General features: G+C 37.2%; 1 protein-coding gene across 3 annotated transcripts in view; it reads right to left on the minus strand.

Moving 5' to 3' along the window:
• The window catches only part of CTTNBP2NL (CTTNBP2 N-terminal like), a 51,721-nt gene that overhangs the window by 31,628 nt on the left and 1,704 nt on the right, over positions 1-18,389 (minus strand). The window contains exons 1-3 of one of the 3 annotated variants that reach the window (XM_070367481.1): positions 18,071-18,091; positions 7,985-8,108; positions 3,346-3,453 (exon numbers count right to left, since the gene is read on the minus strand). In XM_070367481.1, coding sequence (XP_070223582.1) covers positions 3,346-3,444 — 99 coding nt within the window. In that variant the 5' untranslated portion in view covers positions 3,445-3,453; positions 7,985-8,108; positions 18,071-18,091. Of the gene's footprint in view, positions 1-3,345; positions 3,454-7,984; positions 8,109-18,070; positions 18,092-18,389 lie in introns of those variants that run through there. The other 2 variants (XM_005887084.2, XM_070367482.1) reach the window with 2 other exon arrangements.

The following is an 18,389-nucleotide window of genomic DNA, read 5'->3' on the forward strand; positions in this document are numbered from 1 at the left end:
TTAAGAAGGCTTTTCTCTGACGTAATGCCTTCTAAAACAGAAAATCATTTTATATAAAGTTCATTTAGGATCAAATATGGTATAAATGGCCTCTAACAACTATACTTCAAATACAGAAGAGCTGAAGATTACATTATTTTCTATTGAATTCCCTGGTTCTATGCCAAACATGTCTTGGCTGCAACAGAAGAGTGAGGAGGCTTTTATATTTTGGGGAGAAAAAGAACTATGAAGGCTCTACAAGGGTGTATTTGCAATCTGAAACTCTGCAGGAATTCTGGAAAATGAATGAAGCTCTTTTACAATTATAACTTTATAGGTAGGATTTACTTACAAACTACAGGAACTTTTATAATGCATCCCTATATAAATCTAACCCTTGCCAATGGGACTTACTATTTATTTAACACCAACAGTGAACCATATGGTTTTGTTCAGACATGCAAGGTTAAAGAATAGATTTTATATCCAGGAAAAATCTCTCTTAAAGGTAAAGAGAGAGAGAGGAAAAAAAAGCAAAACAAAAAACTTAAAACATAAGGGAAAAACCAATCATAGCTATTTAAGAACCAAGACCAAAACCTTTTCAACCAACTAAGCATGAATTAAGACAGAATACTAAATCGAAGAAAATTAGCAAGCTGTCATATTAGTTCAAGAACAGCAACAGTGTTTGTGGCTAAGCAAGAGCTATACAGAAAGAATGCAGTAAAATCTTGACATACTACAGAACCAAGAACAACAATAACAAAAAAGCCCAAACAAAAAATCACTCCACAAATAAAACAAGATTTCATTTTAAGAATCTGATATGGCAGTTGCTTTTCTCAAAGGACTGAAACAATTTTGACTCCCCGCTGCTACTTTGTCTAACAATAGACTGTTTAAAGATATATCACTTCTGGTGAAGCTATTCATTTCACCTAAACTACATATAGTTTAAATCTTAGAAGAGAACTTTACCACCTACAGGCTGTATGCACAGACTAAATACAACACTTGTGCCTGATTCTGAATGGTATCTTATTTCAAAATGCTCTCTTAACTACAGCTCTTGCTTCTCAAGCTGCGCTTTCAACTTGTCAGAAGCTGCCTACAGTAACTAAAATTGGATTCACACAGAAAAAAAAATTTTCTTTTAGGAAAACACATGCAGTAAGCACCTTAGCATCTGTTAACATTAAAACCAGAAGCAGTATGTTACATAGGGCAGGCTGTAAAATTTAATAATTCACAACATTCATTTTGAAATATAGCAATCTTTTAAAACAATGGCATACATTTCCTCTGTTCAACGAATAACCATTCAGAATCTATATGCAGGTGCAGAGGATATAAGGATTAGCAAAACAATCATAAAGCTCCACAGGTTTTTAAAGCTAGAAAGCAAAGAGGGCATCTTCCAATTTTTCTATTAGAGGAAGTCATTCCTTAACCCCTATCCCAGTTAGGAGAGGGCTGAGGCCCGCAAGTTTTTGTGTAAGTCAGTTGCGATATATATGGGAAACTTCTTCCTGGAATCCCAGTGCAGATAGGCACAGATCCTCAGGTGAGCCTTTTTAACATGCTGCCAAACTATTGTAGTTCCCAAATTCTGATTGCTATTTATAATAATGCTGCTCTCGGAAAACGCTTTCTGAGTTCTAAGAGGACATGAACAAAGCACTTTCTGGTTCAGCCTAGGCAGTGGAACCCTTCCAGGTCTAAGCTGGTAATTCCTATGGAGAAGAGAGCCAGAAGTCTCAGACGAGAACAAGAGAAGGAAGCAGGAAAAACAACACACTTTAGGAGTAAGGACAGGGAATGAACTCAAACTTTCTTCAATCTTTCTTGTTCTTTTCTCTTCATTGATCAGATAAATATGTGATAATAAATGGGAAGGTGTCCTGGGTGTAATCAGTTTGGGATGGGGTTATGAGAAATAGTTTTCAGGGACGTACAGGGAAAGGATGAGAAATCCCCAAGAGTGACAAAAGGGGAAGACCTGTGGATGTGGCAGAAATGAGTCACCGACCAGAGTAAACGTTTATATGTAATATATGCTGGCGGGGGAGTCACTGAAAAGTTAGCCTGTTGAGGGCACACTAGAAACATCCATTCAAATGATTAGTAACCACTGACTGCTTCTTGGATATGAGGTACATGATATGTACTGAGAGAATACAAATAAAGGGAAAAGAAGAAATGAATCCTACACCATTGGAGTACTTATAATGCCATGCAAATTACAGTGTTACACAGAAATACTAGTTATTAATCATTTATTCTTATTACAGACAAGGAAGCTTTGTTTCAGACAGACTGAATGACTTGGCCAAGGTCACACAGTCATGCTTAGTGGCAGAACAGGCAGGCTCGAGCAATGAACTTTGTATTTGACTAGGCATGTGTCAAAGCCATAAATATGTGATCTTCAGGGATGCCATGTAAACTAAGACTGAAGTAAGCAGGGAGAGGAAAATAAGTCAGACTCCACCCCCAATCAGAAGGCAACTGCCTCACGTACTCTGGAGAAATTAAACCACTGGAAATCACTCAGCACACATTACAAAGCTACAAAAAAAAAAAAAAAAAAAAAAAGCAATAGTTTTCAGCAGAGCCTATGCTTTTTTCAGCATGCCCAAGTCTCATCTTCTTTGGCCACTTCTCTCCTTTTGGGTGTATCATCTTCCTATTACTCTCACAGATACCCTTAAGGTCTTTTCTTCCCCTCTCCAAATCTGATTTCAGAACAGACGAAAACATCCTTCCCAAGGTGTAGAAGATTCATGACACTTTAAAGAAGTTATGCCCTTATATTGTTTTTTTAAGTTAGACTTTATTTTTTAGATTAATTTTGGGTTCACAGCAAAATTGAATAGAAAGTAGATTTCTCATAATCATCTCCCCACTCCTGGGTATTTTAATAGATATCAAATAGTGAAACAAAAGTAAGAATTTTTAATCTAGGGTCTAGGGAAATCTATTCATAGTCTTAGTGGAGTCCTTGATCTATCAGATATTATATCCTGAATTATGGAATATGGGTGCATACAGATTTTTAAGAAAGCAGGTTTCATCAAGTTCTCGAGGGGCTGGCATTCAGAAACAGCTAAAGGCACTTAAGGTAAAGAATAAAGTTCAAGTCCAGACATCAGGTAGAGACTAAAGGAATTATTTGGAGGCAGAAAGGCTTTATCAGAGTCCCAAAATCATATCATATGGGTGGCTGCTATAGCAAGTATCAATGTGTATATACCAAGGCCTCTTAACTTCAACTAGGACTATAGAAATATCCTAGTTAACCAAAGAAATGGCTTTCAAACATATGATGGCCACTCTCTCTCTCTTTTTTAAAGAACATACCTTTAAAGCTTCTATAACGAGGTCCCTTGCTTCAAGCTCTCCTTCAAGAATACTGAATAGTGTTAGGAGTTCTGGCTTGCTGAGTTTTTCCAGATTCATCCTGAAAGCCTAAAACAAGGACAATAATCAGATAATCTCCAGAAGACAGAGGTAATCTGATACTATTTAAGAAAAAATAAAGTGAGATAAGAGCAAGAATTACAGTAGAAAATACTTTTAAGAAAGGAAATGGTTAACTAGGAATAAAACTACCATATGACTCAGAAATCCCACTACTGGGCATCTACCCTGAGAAAACCGTAACTGAAAGTGACACATGTACCCAGTGTTCGTTGCAGCACTATTTATGATAGCTAGGACATGGAAGCAGCCTAGATGTCTACTGACAGATGAGTGGGTAAAGAAGCTGTGGAACATACACACAATGAAATATTACTCGGCCATAAAAAGGAACACATTTGAGCCAGTTCTAATGAGGTAGATGAACCTAGAGCCCATTTATACAGAGAGAACTAAGTTAGAAAGAGAAAAACAAGTATCACATATTAAGGCACATACATGGAATCTATAAAGACGGTGCTGATGAACTTACTCGCAAGGCAGCGATGGAGACAGACATAGAGAAGAGACCTCTGGACACGGTGGGGGATGAAGAGGGTGGGGCACTGCCGTGTGTACAGCAGACAGCTGGTGGGGAGTTGCTGTGTGACGCAGGGAGCTCAACCCAGTGCTCAGCGACAGCCTTGAGGGGTGTGATAGGGTAGGAGGTGGGAGGGAGGTTCAAGAGGGAGGAGACATGTGTATACCTATGGCTGATCCATGCTGATGTATGCAGAAACCAACACAATATTGTAAAGCAATTATCCCTCAATTAAAAATAAATTTTAAAAAAGAAAGGAAATGGTTGTAATTAAATGTAAAAATAAGAATTTTCTGATGTTAATCATAAACTGAGCAGTAAACGAAAATAAAATTCATTTTAATTATTGACTTTACCACCATTTACAAAGATCAGATTTTCATTATTTTTCCCTACTGGCATATATTCAAACATCCTAGAAGGTCTCAGAAAGAATTGTTATAGTTCAGTTGCTAAGTTGTGTCTAGCTCCTTTGTGACTCCATGGACTATAACTTGCCAGAGTTCTCTGAAACAATTAGTCACTAGTTTTATTCACTAGAAGTTCAGGTAAAATTTTATTATAATGAATACTATTTCACTGAAAAACTGTTATACCATAAAAAGATATTCTAGTTTTAGATAACCAAACTCTAAAACTGTATATAAAACACTCTGGGATCCCTCTGAAATTGGTTGAAATCAATTTGAGCAAAGATAATGTTTGGTGGGAGTACAGGAGAAATTTTTCTTTTAAATTGTCTACTTTCCCAGAGAACATCTATCACAATATTTATATTTCATAGTAAAATAAGACTTAAGTGCAACCATGTACAAATGTACTTTTAAATGAGTGCTTAAAATATATTGTTCAAACATCTTAATTGGCCAGGCTATTATAAACTGAATTTATTTGACTTAACAAGTTCACATTTCTATGAAGTCTTGCATCTTTTAAAATACGTTAATGGCAAATTGCATGGCACAAATTTAACCCTTTCCGTAAGACTAATTTCTCACAAACCACACATAGATAGAAGTTAGACTATGATACAATCTTTGAAGGCTCTTCTGACTAGTGTGTATGGTAAGACACATTTTATAACTTATAAAGTAGAACAAAAACTGTTTTCCCTCTCCCACTCTCTACTTTTAAATTGCCACACTCATGTAGTTTTTTTTTCCCAAAGTGAATCACAACGTGACTAGTTCACACACCCTCTAGTAACTCCCAATTCCTATGAGCACATTAAATTTTAGGAGGCACACAAAAGAGTCATTGATTCCTTCTAGAACTACTGCCTTTAAGCGAATGAGAGCATGTAGAAAATACATACTTCACTGTGTTGTTAGATATCCTTCCAGAACATGCTGTACGAATCTTTTGCCACACGGTAAAATACGTTCAATCTAACTTCAGTTCTAACTGCTACATTTCTAACTGGTGAGGGTTAGCAACTAGTAAGTAATTCTCATGTAAGTATTAGAGAGATACTTCACAACAGTTACTTTAAAAATAAAAACTAAAAGACAAACAAACAAAACCCCCCAAACCCACAAACCTAATAAAGCTACACTTAAAGATAGTAAGTTGGAAAAAACACATTACTTTGTAGTCAGATAGATGCCAGGTTGACATCTTCCTAGTTGTGTGACTGGACAAGTGTTCTGATTCCCAGTTTTCCTATCTGTTAATGTGAAATGATATCTAACTCATAGGATTTGCTGTAAAGATTGAGTTAATAAATACAAAACACCTTGCCAAGCTCCTGATACAAGGTGATCAATGCTTTAATTATTAGGAACTACTATCCTGAAAGAGGAGAGTGAAAAAGTTGGCTTAAAGCTCAACATTCAGAAAACGAAGATCATGGCATCTGGTCCCATCACTTCATGGGAAATAGACGGGGAAACAGTGGAAACAGTGTCAGACTTTATTTTTGGGGCTCCAAAATCACTGCAGATGGTGATTGCAGCCATGAAATTAAAAAACGCTTACTCCTTGGAAGGAAAGTTATGACCAACCTAGATAGCATATTGAAAAGCAGAGACATTACTTTGCCAACAAAGGTCTGTCTAGTCAAGGCTATGGTTTTTCCAGTGGTCATGTATGGATGTGAGAATTGGACTATGAAGAAAGCTGAGCACCGGAGAATTGGTGCTTTTGAACTGTGGTGTTGGAGAAGACTCTTGAGAGTCCCTTGAACTGCAAGGAGATCCAACCAGTCCATTCTGAAGGAGATCAGCCCTGGGATTTCTTTGGAGGGAATGATGCTGAAGCTGAAACTCCAGTACTTTGGCCACCTCATGTGAAGAGTTGACTCATTGGAAAAGACTCTGATGCTGGGAGGGATTGGGGGCAGGAGGAGAAGGGGATGACAGAGGATGAGATGGCTGGATGGCATCACTGACTCGATGGACCTGAGTTTGAGTGAACTCCGGGAGTTGGTGATGGACAGGGAGGTCTGGTGTGCTGCGATTCATGGGGTCGCAAAGAGTCAGACATGACTGAGCGACTGAACTGATCTGAACTGATCCTCTCTCATTTTCCAAAAGAATTCTGAGAAAGGCATTACCAAAACTGGGACAGTCAAGATCAATTACTTTAGAAATCAGTGACTCTGGCTACCCTTTTGCAGTTGGGAACCACAGATAAAGAAGGATGATAGATAGCATGCTGGAGTGAAGAGTCGTGAGGAATTTAAACTACCATTTGAGTCACTTTTGTTTTTAGATGAAATCCTTCCCCCATTTCCTGATGGTTTCATGTTTTAATCTCTCTCAAGGATATTATAAAGCAGAGGAATCATTTTATATCTTTCTTCACCTCTCCCCTGATGTTAAGAGGAATAACGAGCACTTGGTAACGGGAGTCTATAAATATTAACTGCACTAGGTGAGTAAATCAACTAGGAATGGAGCCAAAATGTATTTCCTTCAATATTTTTTTATTCCTTAAATATTCTCATTAAGAAATCTGAAACTGTAGTTTAAGGAAGCAGTGTGATGAGTGAAGAATGTAGAATTTCAGTCTTAGCCCTGCTACTAACCAGCTATATGGCTTTCAGGAAAAAAAAATTTATCTAGCTGCTCTGGCACTGAGTTTCCTCACAGATGAACTAAAATACACTAGATAATCTTTAAAGTCCTTCATGGTTCCATTCGAAACTTTCATGAGGGAAAATCAAGAATTATTTGTTAGAGAAGTAAGAATTATAGGTAAATATACAAAAGGAACTGAAACAGACTATACCTAAATCAAAGTTTTGGATTTGTTGTGATAAATATACATCCTCAAAAAAGAGTGAAACTGAAACAATCTCTAGTCCCTTTAATTATTGGGTTGGCCAAAAAGTTCATTTAGGATTTTCTCTAAGATGTTATGGAAAAACCTGATTAAATTTTTGGCCAATCCAATATAAAGCAGTCTAGTCTAAGCAAGAAAAAATTCTGTTCTTTGTCAATGGCATAAAGAACAATATTCATGTTACATCTACATTTGGAATAACTTCTGCACACAAATTTTAATATCTGGAACATTTTGCTAATATGTACCAATTATTTAGCTTGGTGTCTACAGGAAGTGATGGAGACGGAAGTGGCACCCCACTCCAGTACTCTTGCTTGGCGAATCCCAGGGACGGGGGAGCCTGATGGGCTGCCGTCTATGGGGTCGCACAGAGTCGGACACGACTGAAGCGACTTAGCAGCAGCAGCTACAGGAAGTGAATGTAATACAAACATGACACAAGAGAGAAAGAAGGGCCCCAGCTGTGTAACTCAAACCCAAGAGATCTGTTTTTGCATATTCCCATAACCATTCTTTGTAAATATTAAAATTTCCCAGGTTTTTTGCTATCCTTTACATTTGAATCTAATTTCAAATAGAATGCACAACATACTGCAGTAACTTTTTGTCTGAAACATAAATGCATGATAGTAAAAGTGCACTGAGTTTTAGCATGCTAATGATACTCCTGGGGGTGGTACAAGGAGGGGGATGGGGTGGGGTGATACTGACCTGATAACTTATGCTCACACTTTAGTCCTCAAGTGCAAATTCTTAAGGTATTCTTCAGTTAAAATTTGGGAAAACTGACAAATATATTTAAAATGTCATCAGCATGGTGGAAAAATGTTCAACGCTGCAAAATAATAAGAGATTTATTGTCTACGTGACCACACTCTATAAACAATTAGTAAATCCTCAGAATGTCGACTGTCATCATAGCTGCAGAGGCCTGACAGCTGTAGGTTGATATACAAGAAAGAAGAAAATAGCCACCTCAGATGAAGCTGAGTAACACTGGAAAAAACACCAGGAATCTGCCTTCCCTTCTGCAATTATAATTAGGGAAGGTGAGGCCTTTCAAGTCTTTTTTAAGATGTCCACTGCCGTTTCAAGGACATCTTATGAATGTCACTAGAAGAAACTGACTTTCTCTACCTGAACTGACAAAAACCTGTTTGCTTGAATCACTATGACTTATTCACAATGCACTCAGATTTTAAAAATAACGTGATTACAAATTTTCAAACTGCCAAATTCCGGTAAGGAAAATTCTGATCCCTTCATCTGCCAATCAATAAACAAACAAATCAATCTGTCACCACCTCAACTTTGAAGGGCTTATTACTCATCCCAGCTTCTACTTTTTCCCACTTATTTTCAAATATTAAATGTTGAATTATATGTAATTTTTGGTTTATACTTTTCTAATAGTGTATTAGACATAGCAAACTTTTAAAAACGATAGGCCCTAAATTTTATTTGATAGAACATAATTTCCATCTTGCATTTTAAGCTTCCAAGTCCATTTGACTCCAATTTCTGCCTAATATATAAATAATTTGGTCTGAGGTTTTCAGAAAAAGGCTGTTTCTAAGTCTATATTCATTATCAGAAATATGACTGCCAGATTTTTGGCATGTCACATCATAGTCTACAGACTCATTCTCCACTTATTTTCTAAATGAGTTGTTACTTGTCATTGTCACTGTCCATTAAGTAACAAAGAAAAACAAGATCATTTCAACCAGATACTCAGCTCATTCCTTCCAGTAGAATCTTTCCAAGACCCAACTTTCCTTAGAGTTTAGATGCAGATACTTCTGCCTAAGGAATTTCTATAAATTTGAAATAAAAACCACTTGTGGACAAGTTGTCTGTATATATTATCATACACTGTGGTATAGCTAGCTGTAGCTATATTAAGCTTTATTGTTTTTCTAAAAAAATACACATAAATATATACAGTAAAAAGATAAAGTTATACATACTACAGTACCCTGGAAAAATAAGCCTATTTATAGACTAAATATGAAGCTTATTTTTAAGCTATTAATAAGTGATTTCAAACTGAATTTGCCCGGCTTACCGTGTGATGTATTTATATGCTACTTCTCACCAAGTCAGGGCTAAGAGCCAGGAGCGCATGAAGGTCTTCCGTATAAACTTTCATGTGCCAACAGCCACAAGAATAGAATTATGGGTATCAAGCACCCTGGTCCCCCACCTCCACTGTACCCCCTCAACACCAGTGCTGATTCTGTCATGGAGGTATGCTGCTGCGGCTTGGGCTCTGCTCACTTTACTCTGAACTCTGTTTGTTTTACTTTTTACTTTGGGTAAAGGCCTTTTCCCTTTACCTAGCCTCCACTCATTTTGGTTCTGGCCGTGCCTTTTCCTTCTCGCTCTGTAACTCATTCTAGATGATAGCAGGCGTTGTTGCCTTTTTACCACAGAGAGACTGGGTGGCAGAAAAAGAAACACCCCAAACAACTTCTATAGCTAAGCAAGCAGTAAGGCAGGGCAGGGTGGAGTACGAGTAAGGTGTTTGTCTATCCAGTATCTGGGTGTGTGTATGTCTTTATGTGGAACTGAAGGCTTTATTTCTAAGTGGTGGGTGATATGGGACATGTAATAGAAAACGTTTTTAAGATGAGTCTTAACATATTTCCGGATATAGAAGCACCTCAAAAAAAAAAAAAACCTACATAAATCTTTTCTTTCAAATCCACTTGGTTAGTGCGGGCACACACATACACACACACTCAGTTATCTTACCCAGGAGATCATTCTTGCAAAACTGGACAAAAATCATTTCATTATTATATACTCACATATCAAATTTAAGAAATTTACACTTAGGCTACAACTGACTGATATTCAGGCCATGCAGTAAGTTTTCAATATAAGTAATAGAATAATAGCAAAGATGTAAAGCAGACTTGCTCCAATTATGTAAAGACTCCTTTTAGTACATATAAGCAAAACCAAAATTTGGAAGGCCAGTGAATTCTAAAAATTCAAAAAATCAACACTCACATACAAAGTGGGTGTTTTGACAGCTTTCTACTAGATAACGTACTTCCTTAAAAACCCAGTATATATGAAATTTTTAAAAAATGTCACATTTATAAATACCAAGTCTAAAATAGATAAAAGTGCACTGCTGTTTAAAAATAAAATGTATCCAAAGCAACCTTCTATCTGAGGGTAGAAGGTGTTGACACATTACCTTGACTATCTCAAGATTTAAGTTTCCCCACCCTCTGGCACTTCTGGCTTTTCATAAAGGTTATTCACGCATCTGGGGGTGAGAGAGTGACAGCATCCCAAATTGCCCTTTTGGCATTTTAGGATTAGGCTAGTAAAGAAAAATATGTCAAAATATTATCAGGAAAGGCACAGCCAGAACCAAAATGAGTGGAGGATGGGTAAAGGGAAGAGGCCTTACCCAAAGTAAACAGTAAATGGATCTTTTGTACGTTTACTAAAGAGAGTTGTTTTTGCTATTATTTACAAAGATTCTAAAATCAAGGTAGAAAAACAAATCTTACTAAATTCTACAACACTATGCAATAAAAGCTTTACTATAAATGTCAAGTCAATCTTCTTTCAGTTGAAGGTAAAAGATATTACTGAACTATTTGTATTCTTTGTACTTATGTGTTATAGGTTAATCGTGTCCTCTAACCCAAATTTATATGTTGAAGTCTTAATCCCTAATACCTCAGAATGTGATATATTTGAAAACAGAGTCTTTAAAGAGTGATTAAGTTAAAAATGAGGTCATGGGACTTCCCTGGTGGTCCAGTGGTTAAGACTCTGTGCTTCCACTGCAGAGGGCAGCAGTTCAATCTCTGGTCAGGAAACGAAGATCCCACATGTTACGTGGTGCAGCCAAAAAATATACAAGGACATTAGGGTAGGCCCTTATCTAATATGCCTGGTGCCCTTGTAAGAAGAGAGACTGGGATAAAAACACAGGGCAGGAAGAGACCATGTGAAGACAGGGAGAAGATGCCTCCCGTTTAGTAAGCCAAAGACAGAGGCCTCAGAAGGAACCAATGCTGTGGACACATTGATTTCTGATTTCCAGCCTCCAGGATTGTGAGAAAATGAATTTCTATTGTTAAGCAACCCAGTCTGTGGGACTTGTTACGGCAGCTCTAGCAAACTAACACAACATTGTAATCATTTACTACTGATATTTTTAAATGTTACTACTGCAACTAGATCAAAATCTTCCCCTTACTGTGAGAGTGCCTGAACAGAGAATGCCTTGCTTTGTCTTATCAGTCTGATGATAGGATTATGTCAAATGGAATGGTTCTGTAACAGTTTCAGAGAGTATAAATTTCAGGATCCTGAAATATAAATATAATATACAACAGTGCTAAGGGATTGAGATGCTTGTTTATCCAATACTCTCAATGTGTACTTTGAAGTAGGCCTCAAGAAACCAGCTCTGTAATAATGCTAATACTTGTTAAGGTTAATACTTAAAATGCTTTCAGAATTCTACTCAAAGCTGATTCTAGGTTGCCAGATTTTTTAGATTTATACTTAGGGCAGAAATTAATAATAATATAATTAAGTTTACCAATATTAATCACCACTTCCTCAGAGTTTTATTTATTTTTTCCTCAGAATTCTTTAGAATTCAAGCCAGAGTAGTAATAATAAAAAAAACAAAACACACACACACACACACTGAGCTAAACATTAATGTGTTCCAGGCAGTGTTCTAAGTACTTGATATGTATTAATTCAATCCTTACAACCTTAGGTGATAGGTGTTATAACCATGAACCAGCCAGTTCATCATAACCATCACCTCCATTTTAAAGATGGGAAAACTGAGGTACAAAGACTAAATAACTTGCTCAAAGTCTTACATGTAGTATGTGACACAAACAGAATTTGAACCCAAGTAGTTTAACTCCAGAGGCTGCCTTAGTAACTACTGCTACTTGGTACCAACTGCTTACATCTGATTTTCTCATTTTACCAGCTACAATGTGAGTCACAGAGCTGGAAGGGACCTCAGAAATAACCTAATTTAGGACTCTCATTTTACAGATGAAAATTGAGACCAGAGTTGTGAAGTGAATTACTGAAGATTACAGTTAAATAGTAAAACTGTTAAGATATAGTCTAATCGACTTTCTGGGACACCATGACGGATTTTTGTTTTGGTTAGCTCTGCTTTAAGACTCAGGTATCTCCAGCCTATCTCTGAGTGTGTGTATGTGTGAGAGTCTGTCTCTCTCACTAGGTGTCTACATCTGTTTCCACCAATGTCTCTCCTACATGTTGCCAACAACATTTATATATATACAGAAGAAAAGGAGGAAGTGGCCTCATGCCCATAAACAAACATTCAAGCACATCTCCCCCAAAATGGGGATGTCTGGCACAATGTTATTAAAAACAGATCTGTCTACCTGGAAATCTTGTTTATCCCTTTTCAGATATTTTCACCTGGGACAAGACCAAACCAGAAGAGCTACATTAGTTAAGCTACTGGAACATACGTTAATGAAAATAAATAAGTTTTTACATTAATAATTTTTTTCATTAAAATTAAAAATATGTCTTCTATTGATAGTATCAGGAAATTGCCAGGAGTATTTACCATTTCAGGTATATTTGTTAGTGGCTTTATTTCAATGAAATTATTAGCATTATTTCAGAGAAGTAAAAATTTAGGGGACAGAGAGATGATATAGACAGGTATACATATTTCAGTGAAATTATAACATGATTTCACTGAAATATGTATACCTGTCTATATCATCTAGCTGTCCATCATCCCCCTAAATTTTCGTTTCTTTGAAATAATGCCACCATGATTTGCAAAATACTACAATGAGGGAACAATATATAGATTGATTTTATTTCCAGTAAAATGATTCATGGGCCTCAATGCTACAGGCAGACTGGGATACAAGAATGTTTCAAATATTAGTGTTGGATGAAGTTGTTGACTCCATCAAGATTTCAAGTCAGGAAAAAAGAGAGCATGTGGTATGGAGGACAAACCCTAATACGGTCCAGATATCTGTGTGTTAGCTCTGCCCATGACCTGACTCTTTCTGAACTGTATAAAAATTTCCCATAGGACTGTAATAGAAAATTATAACTGATGATGTTGTTTTGCCTTTTAAATTTTGTCTTTTAAACCAGACCACTGATTTTTTAAAAAATGTTTAACAATTTGATATCAGTTGAAAATGGCCACGAGACCTTGCTCCCAGGATCTTTGGGGATGGTAACTCTTCTGAGAGGATGTATCTAAGTAACTCTTCTAAGAGGATGTATCTAAGTAACTCTTCTAAGAGGATGTTGCAGTGGAAAGGGCTTGGACTTCTGAGTCCTACAGACCCAGGTTTATATTCTGGCTCTACAACTTCATACTTCCTTGATCCATTTAACCTTTGAGCTTTCCCTTCTTCTATAAAATGGGGTGACAATACATACTCTAACAGGATACGGAAGGGTTTATCAGGGTTAGTGACTGGTCAGCTCTCTCACTTGTTATCTCTGGACAGCATATATTTGGTTGCATCTGCAAGGATAATCAAATTTTCCTTTTTCCAATGAGTAGTCATTTTCTACCATTCATGTGTCTAATTTAGAAATCAAAACAAGTTTACTCCTTCTAACCTGGCAGGTGGATCTGTTCCAAGAAGGTGATTACCTGGCCAGTTCCTGGGGAAAATGGCTTAGGAACACACACAACATTTATTTAGGCCAATGGTATTTGCACACTACTTGGGAAAGAAAAAGGACAATCTTCTGTCTAGGCTAGTTTTTTTGTGACTTTAGGATATAAATGAAAAGCATGACTTTGCTTCCACTGCATTTCTATACCTTTTAATCATCATAATTTTAACTTGTAATACTGATAAATGGGTCTTCTAAAAACATCACAGCTATTTTTAATATTAAATGCATAATGGATATGTATCTATATTTATAACCCAGCAGCAGTTATCCCATTCTACTATATCAATTCATCTATTTACATAGCTGTCTTTTGTCTCATAAGACTGCTCTTCCAGACGAATACTCTGTCTTATTCTACTTGATAAACTTAGTACCCAGCAGTCTCCGGTTCAAAGGGGTATTCAAAACAGGCTGGTTGCATAGAAATGTACCATGCAATACCATGAACTACAGTCAACAAAACTGGACTTTATCTTTTAGGAAATAAGAAGCCACTAAATATTTTTAACAAGGTGACTCTCATAATAAAAGTATAGTTTTAAGAAGGCAAAAGCTTGAAGTACAGAGCTGATTTGACTGAAGAGAAACTGGAAGCAGAAAAAGCACTTGGGAGGATAACAGTGCAGGTGTAAGGTTAAAATGTGTGAACGAGGATGGTGGCAGTTAAGAATGGAAGAAAAAAGACGGATGTAAGAGACTTTGTAAAGAATGTACAGTAACTTAGTATTGGTTCTATTTAAGGAGATAAGAGGAGAAATAATCCCAGATCAGCTGAGGTTTTAAGGCTGGATGAGTAGAATGATGATGCCTTTAACAGAAACAGGGATGTTAGGAAAGGAACTGGTTTTTCAGGGGAAATGATGACTGTGATGTGAGACAGACACTGAATGAGAAGTAATCAGCCCCCAAGAGGAGCATGTTCAGAGTCAGTGAGTGTGGTGAAGGCTACGGGTTTAGAAGCAAGGAAGTTTTTAGGGGTGGAGCCTTTTCAGAAAATTTCCTCTGTGCCTTCGATTTGGGAACAAGAGGCAGTAAGAAGCTGATACACAGGACTGAACCAGATCTGGTTTGTACGGTCAAATATTAAACCCGTTAAGAACCAGATTGGTTTTGTTCTCACTCTAGTTTCAGTGCTATAACAGAAAGGCCTACTTAGCAGAAACCAAGGAATGGGGAACCTCTTCTTCCCCAAAACCCCCAAACTTAGTGCTTCTTTTCTCTGTAACTTACCCATCAGTTCATTCTCCTCCCCACTGTAATTTATAGCTCTTATCTCTCATTGAAACAACTCATCCCCGCTTGCTTCTCCCTCTGCACCCCTTCCTCCCCAGAGCACACTTCAGCCTTGCCTTCCCCAGCGGCTTTGCATAAAGGATCCATGCAGATGCTCCCAAGGCTCAGGGTCAGAAGTCTTTTTTTGTCTGTAAACCCCATCATCCTGTGCTCTTTTTGTTTTCCTTCCGAGTTTCTATTTGAACTCAGTAACAATTAAGGATTACATTCTTTGTGTCTCCAAAAGATAGAAAGGATTCATTTAGCAGCAGAGCACACAGTTAGAATGAAAGCTCTGGCTTTGGACCTGAAATACAGAGCTTGGAAATAGTTGGCAGGGAGAAGCCATACTACTACATTCTTTATGTCAAAGCCTGATTATAGTCCTGTTTCCCTCAACCCACAACCCCTGTCCTCGACTCCCCTGCCCTCTACTCTTAACTCCCCATCCATGGTTTCTTCTCATCCATTTTGATTGTTCTTATGAACTGCTCCTTACATTGGAGGCAGTAGAAGAGCTGTCTTCAAAAGGCAAAAAATCACTAGTAATCAAAATTACCATGGAAAATCCCTTAAATCTCACAGAAAGTACATCCTGTACCATGATCACACTATTCATGAAACCATTTATATGACACTGAGAGTGAAGGTGCTTGAGACAGTTTGGAGTGGAGTAACTGACAATTCAGAGAGAAAACATCAGATGGTTGAATCCCTTGCCTTTCTTTTTCCAGGGTGAAAAAGTTTAACGAAGATAATGCACATGACAAAATTATGAAACACACACTGTAAGACACACACACTGTCCTAAAAATTCTTCTGTCAGATGTCTGAGATCATGACATACACAAGCTCTGTTTCCCTCTACTTTGGAAACATAGCTATGTAGTCAAACATTTGAAACCAAACCAACCCATAGCTAAAATAAGATACTAATTCTTCACCTATGTTTAAATGATAAAGGAGTAAAAGAATAGTTAATATTAATTAATTCACGTGCAGTGCTAATAATAGTCAATAATACCTACCAATTATTGAGTGCTTCCTACATGCCATGTTCCTGTAATCCTTTTTTAAAAAAAGCCTCTATAAATCATTTTTAAGTCACAGCTGAGGAAACTGAGATATGGTGAAGATAGAAAACTCTGCCCTTCTCCTGGGTCATACAACAAAAGAGCAACAGAGTTGGGATTTGAACTCAGGTTTGCCTTTAAAGTCTGTGCTGTAAATTAGCACACTTTATCGCCTCACCATAAATAACCTATTTTCTCACTGAAATGCTTTGAACTAAAACTGCTGCTGCTGCTAAGTCGCTTCAGTCGTGTCCAACTCTGTGCGACCCCATAGACAGCAGCTCACTAGGCTCCTCTGTCCCTGGGATTCTCCAGGAAGATTGAATTTTTAGCTATTAGCAGCAAACATTCAGGAAATAAGAAAAAAAATGGCTTTGGTAACAGGCTGATGAGCTATTCCTGGGGTCAACCACCAGACTGGACAAACTTCCTCTAAAAATATCTCTGCTTCTTGTATCACGCCACTAAACACCAATTCAGTGGCCTAAAAATCCTTGTATCAGGTATCTGAGATCATGACATGTATAAGCTTTGTTTTTCCCTACTTATGCATCTTAGCTCTATGTTGAAATATTTAAAATTAAACCAACCAATAACTAAAATCAGACATGAATTCTTCACTGGTGTTTAAATGCTAAAGGTGTAGAAGAATATTTAATATTAAATTATTTAATTCACATAAAAAGTGAAACACCATTTCACTAAAAACACCCAAGAAACACCATTCTGCTCCACTCAGAAAAGTCAAGAATTCTAATCTTGTTCTGTGATTAACTGGCAGTACTGAAAAACTGATTCTGCCAAGACACAAATCCACTGTAGACAGTGCATTATGCCCACCACAGTCAGGCTGTATGATTCCATTCAGGGACCCAGTACAGTGTGTATGCTTGATCTGTACTTAGTCCTAGTTTAGAAAAGTATAAAGTCAATTAGAAATTCATTTTTTAAAAAAATCCCAAAGTAGATCAGAAATTTGTCAAAACCAAACTCTCAAAAACCATTTTTTAAGAAAAAACAGTTCCTAGTGTGTTCTCCTAAATTCACTTCATTCCTCTCAGGTCAGATTTTTAGAAAAGTAAAATCCTAAAAAGACTAGCATTGATTACATTAATAAGTCTGGTTCAAATTTCATTCATTACTTCAAAATTATATATCTAACCAGCAGACATCTTCTAATACAAAACTCAGTATTTTAGAGTCATTGAAGATACTGGAGCACCAAAGACATCAGATCGGGAAAATAAATCAAGGCAAAAAGAAATGGACTGTTTACACCAACAAGATATGCCGTATCTTATCAGTAAATTATCTTTCTAGTCTACCGGAAGGTGTCAGCTTCAAATGAAGTTCAATACCCATTAAGTCAAACTATATACTAGGCACTGTGAAAGGTATAAAGGTGAAACAAAACATACTAATACCTCCTGAAGACTTTATAATGAGATAGACTACACGTACATCAGAAAAATCTCTGCATATGATGCTTTTCTTCATCTAACACTACTAAACAGGTGTCGAAAAAGTTAAAGATTTCTACGATTCAAATGTGTATCAAACAAATCTTGCTTGTTGTGCCAAGGAATCAAAGAGCATTATTTGCTTTTTCCTTTCTGCTCATAAAGGCCCTGGCAATCACCACAACTTTGTTTTCCTGAGTCTCTTTACGTTGGTTTATTATCTTTTGGGGATTTCCTGTTCTGCTTTTAGTTTTCTGCTGCTGCTTTTGCTGGGGGGCCCTTACCAATCCATCGCAGTATGCTTGGTGTTTGCTGGAGAGACCCTCCGCAGTTTCTTCTCTGTGCCTTTTCATCGGACATCTGGAAACAATCACTGAGTGGATCTGTGCAGAGGGAGACTGGCTCCGAAAACTTCCAACCTAACTATTCAAAATTAATTACCTTCATGACGTCTACCTTCAGAGACGCTTATCAGGAAAGTAAAAGACAGCCCTTATGATTGCCCCTCATGATTCCAACTCCTCCAATCCCATTGTTACTATCTTTGACTAGAGAAAACAGTAGTAAGACAGACTTTGGATTGAAAGCAAAAGAAACAACACC

The sequence above is a fragment of the Bos mutus genome, chromosome 3, assembly GCF_027580195.1.
Source record: "Bos mutus isolate GX-2022 chromosome 3, NWIPB_WYAK_1.1, whole genome shotgun sequence".
Lineage (NCBI taxonomy): Eukaryota > Metazoa > Chordata > Mammalia > Artiodactyla > Bovidae > Bos > Bos mutus.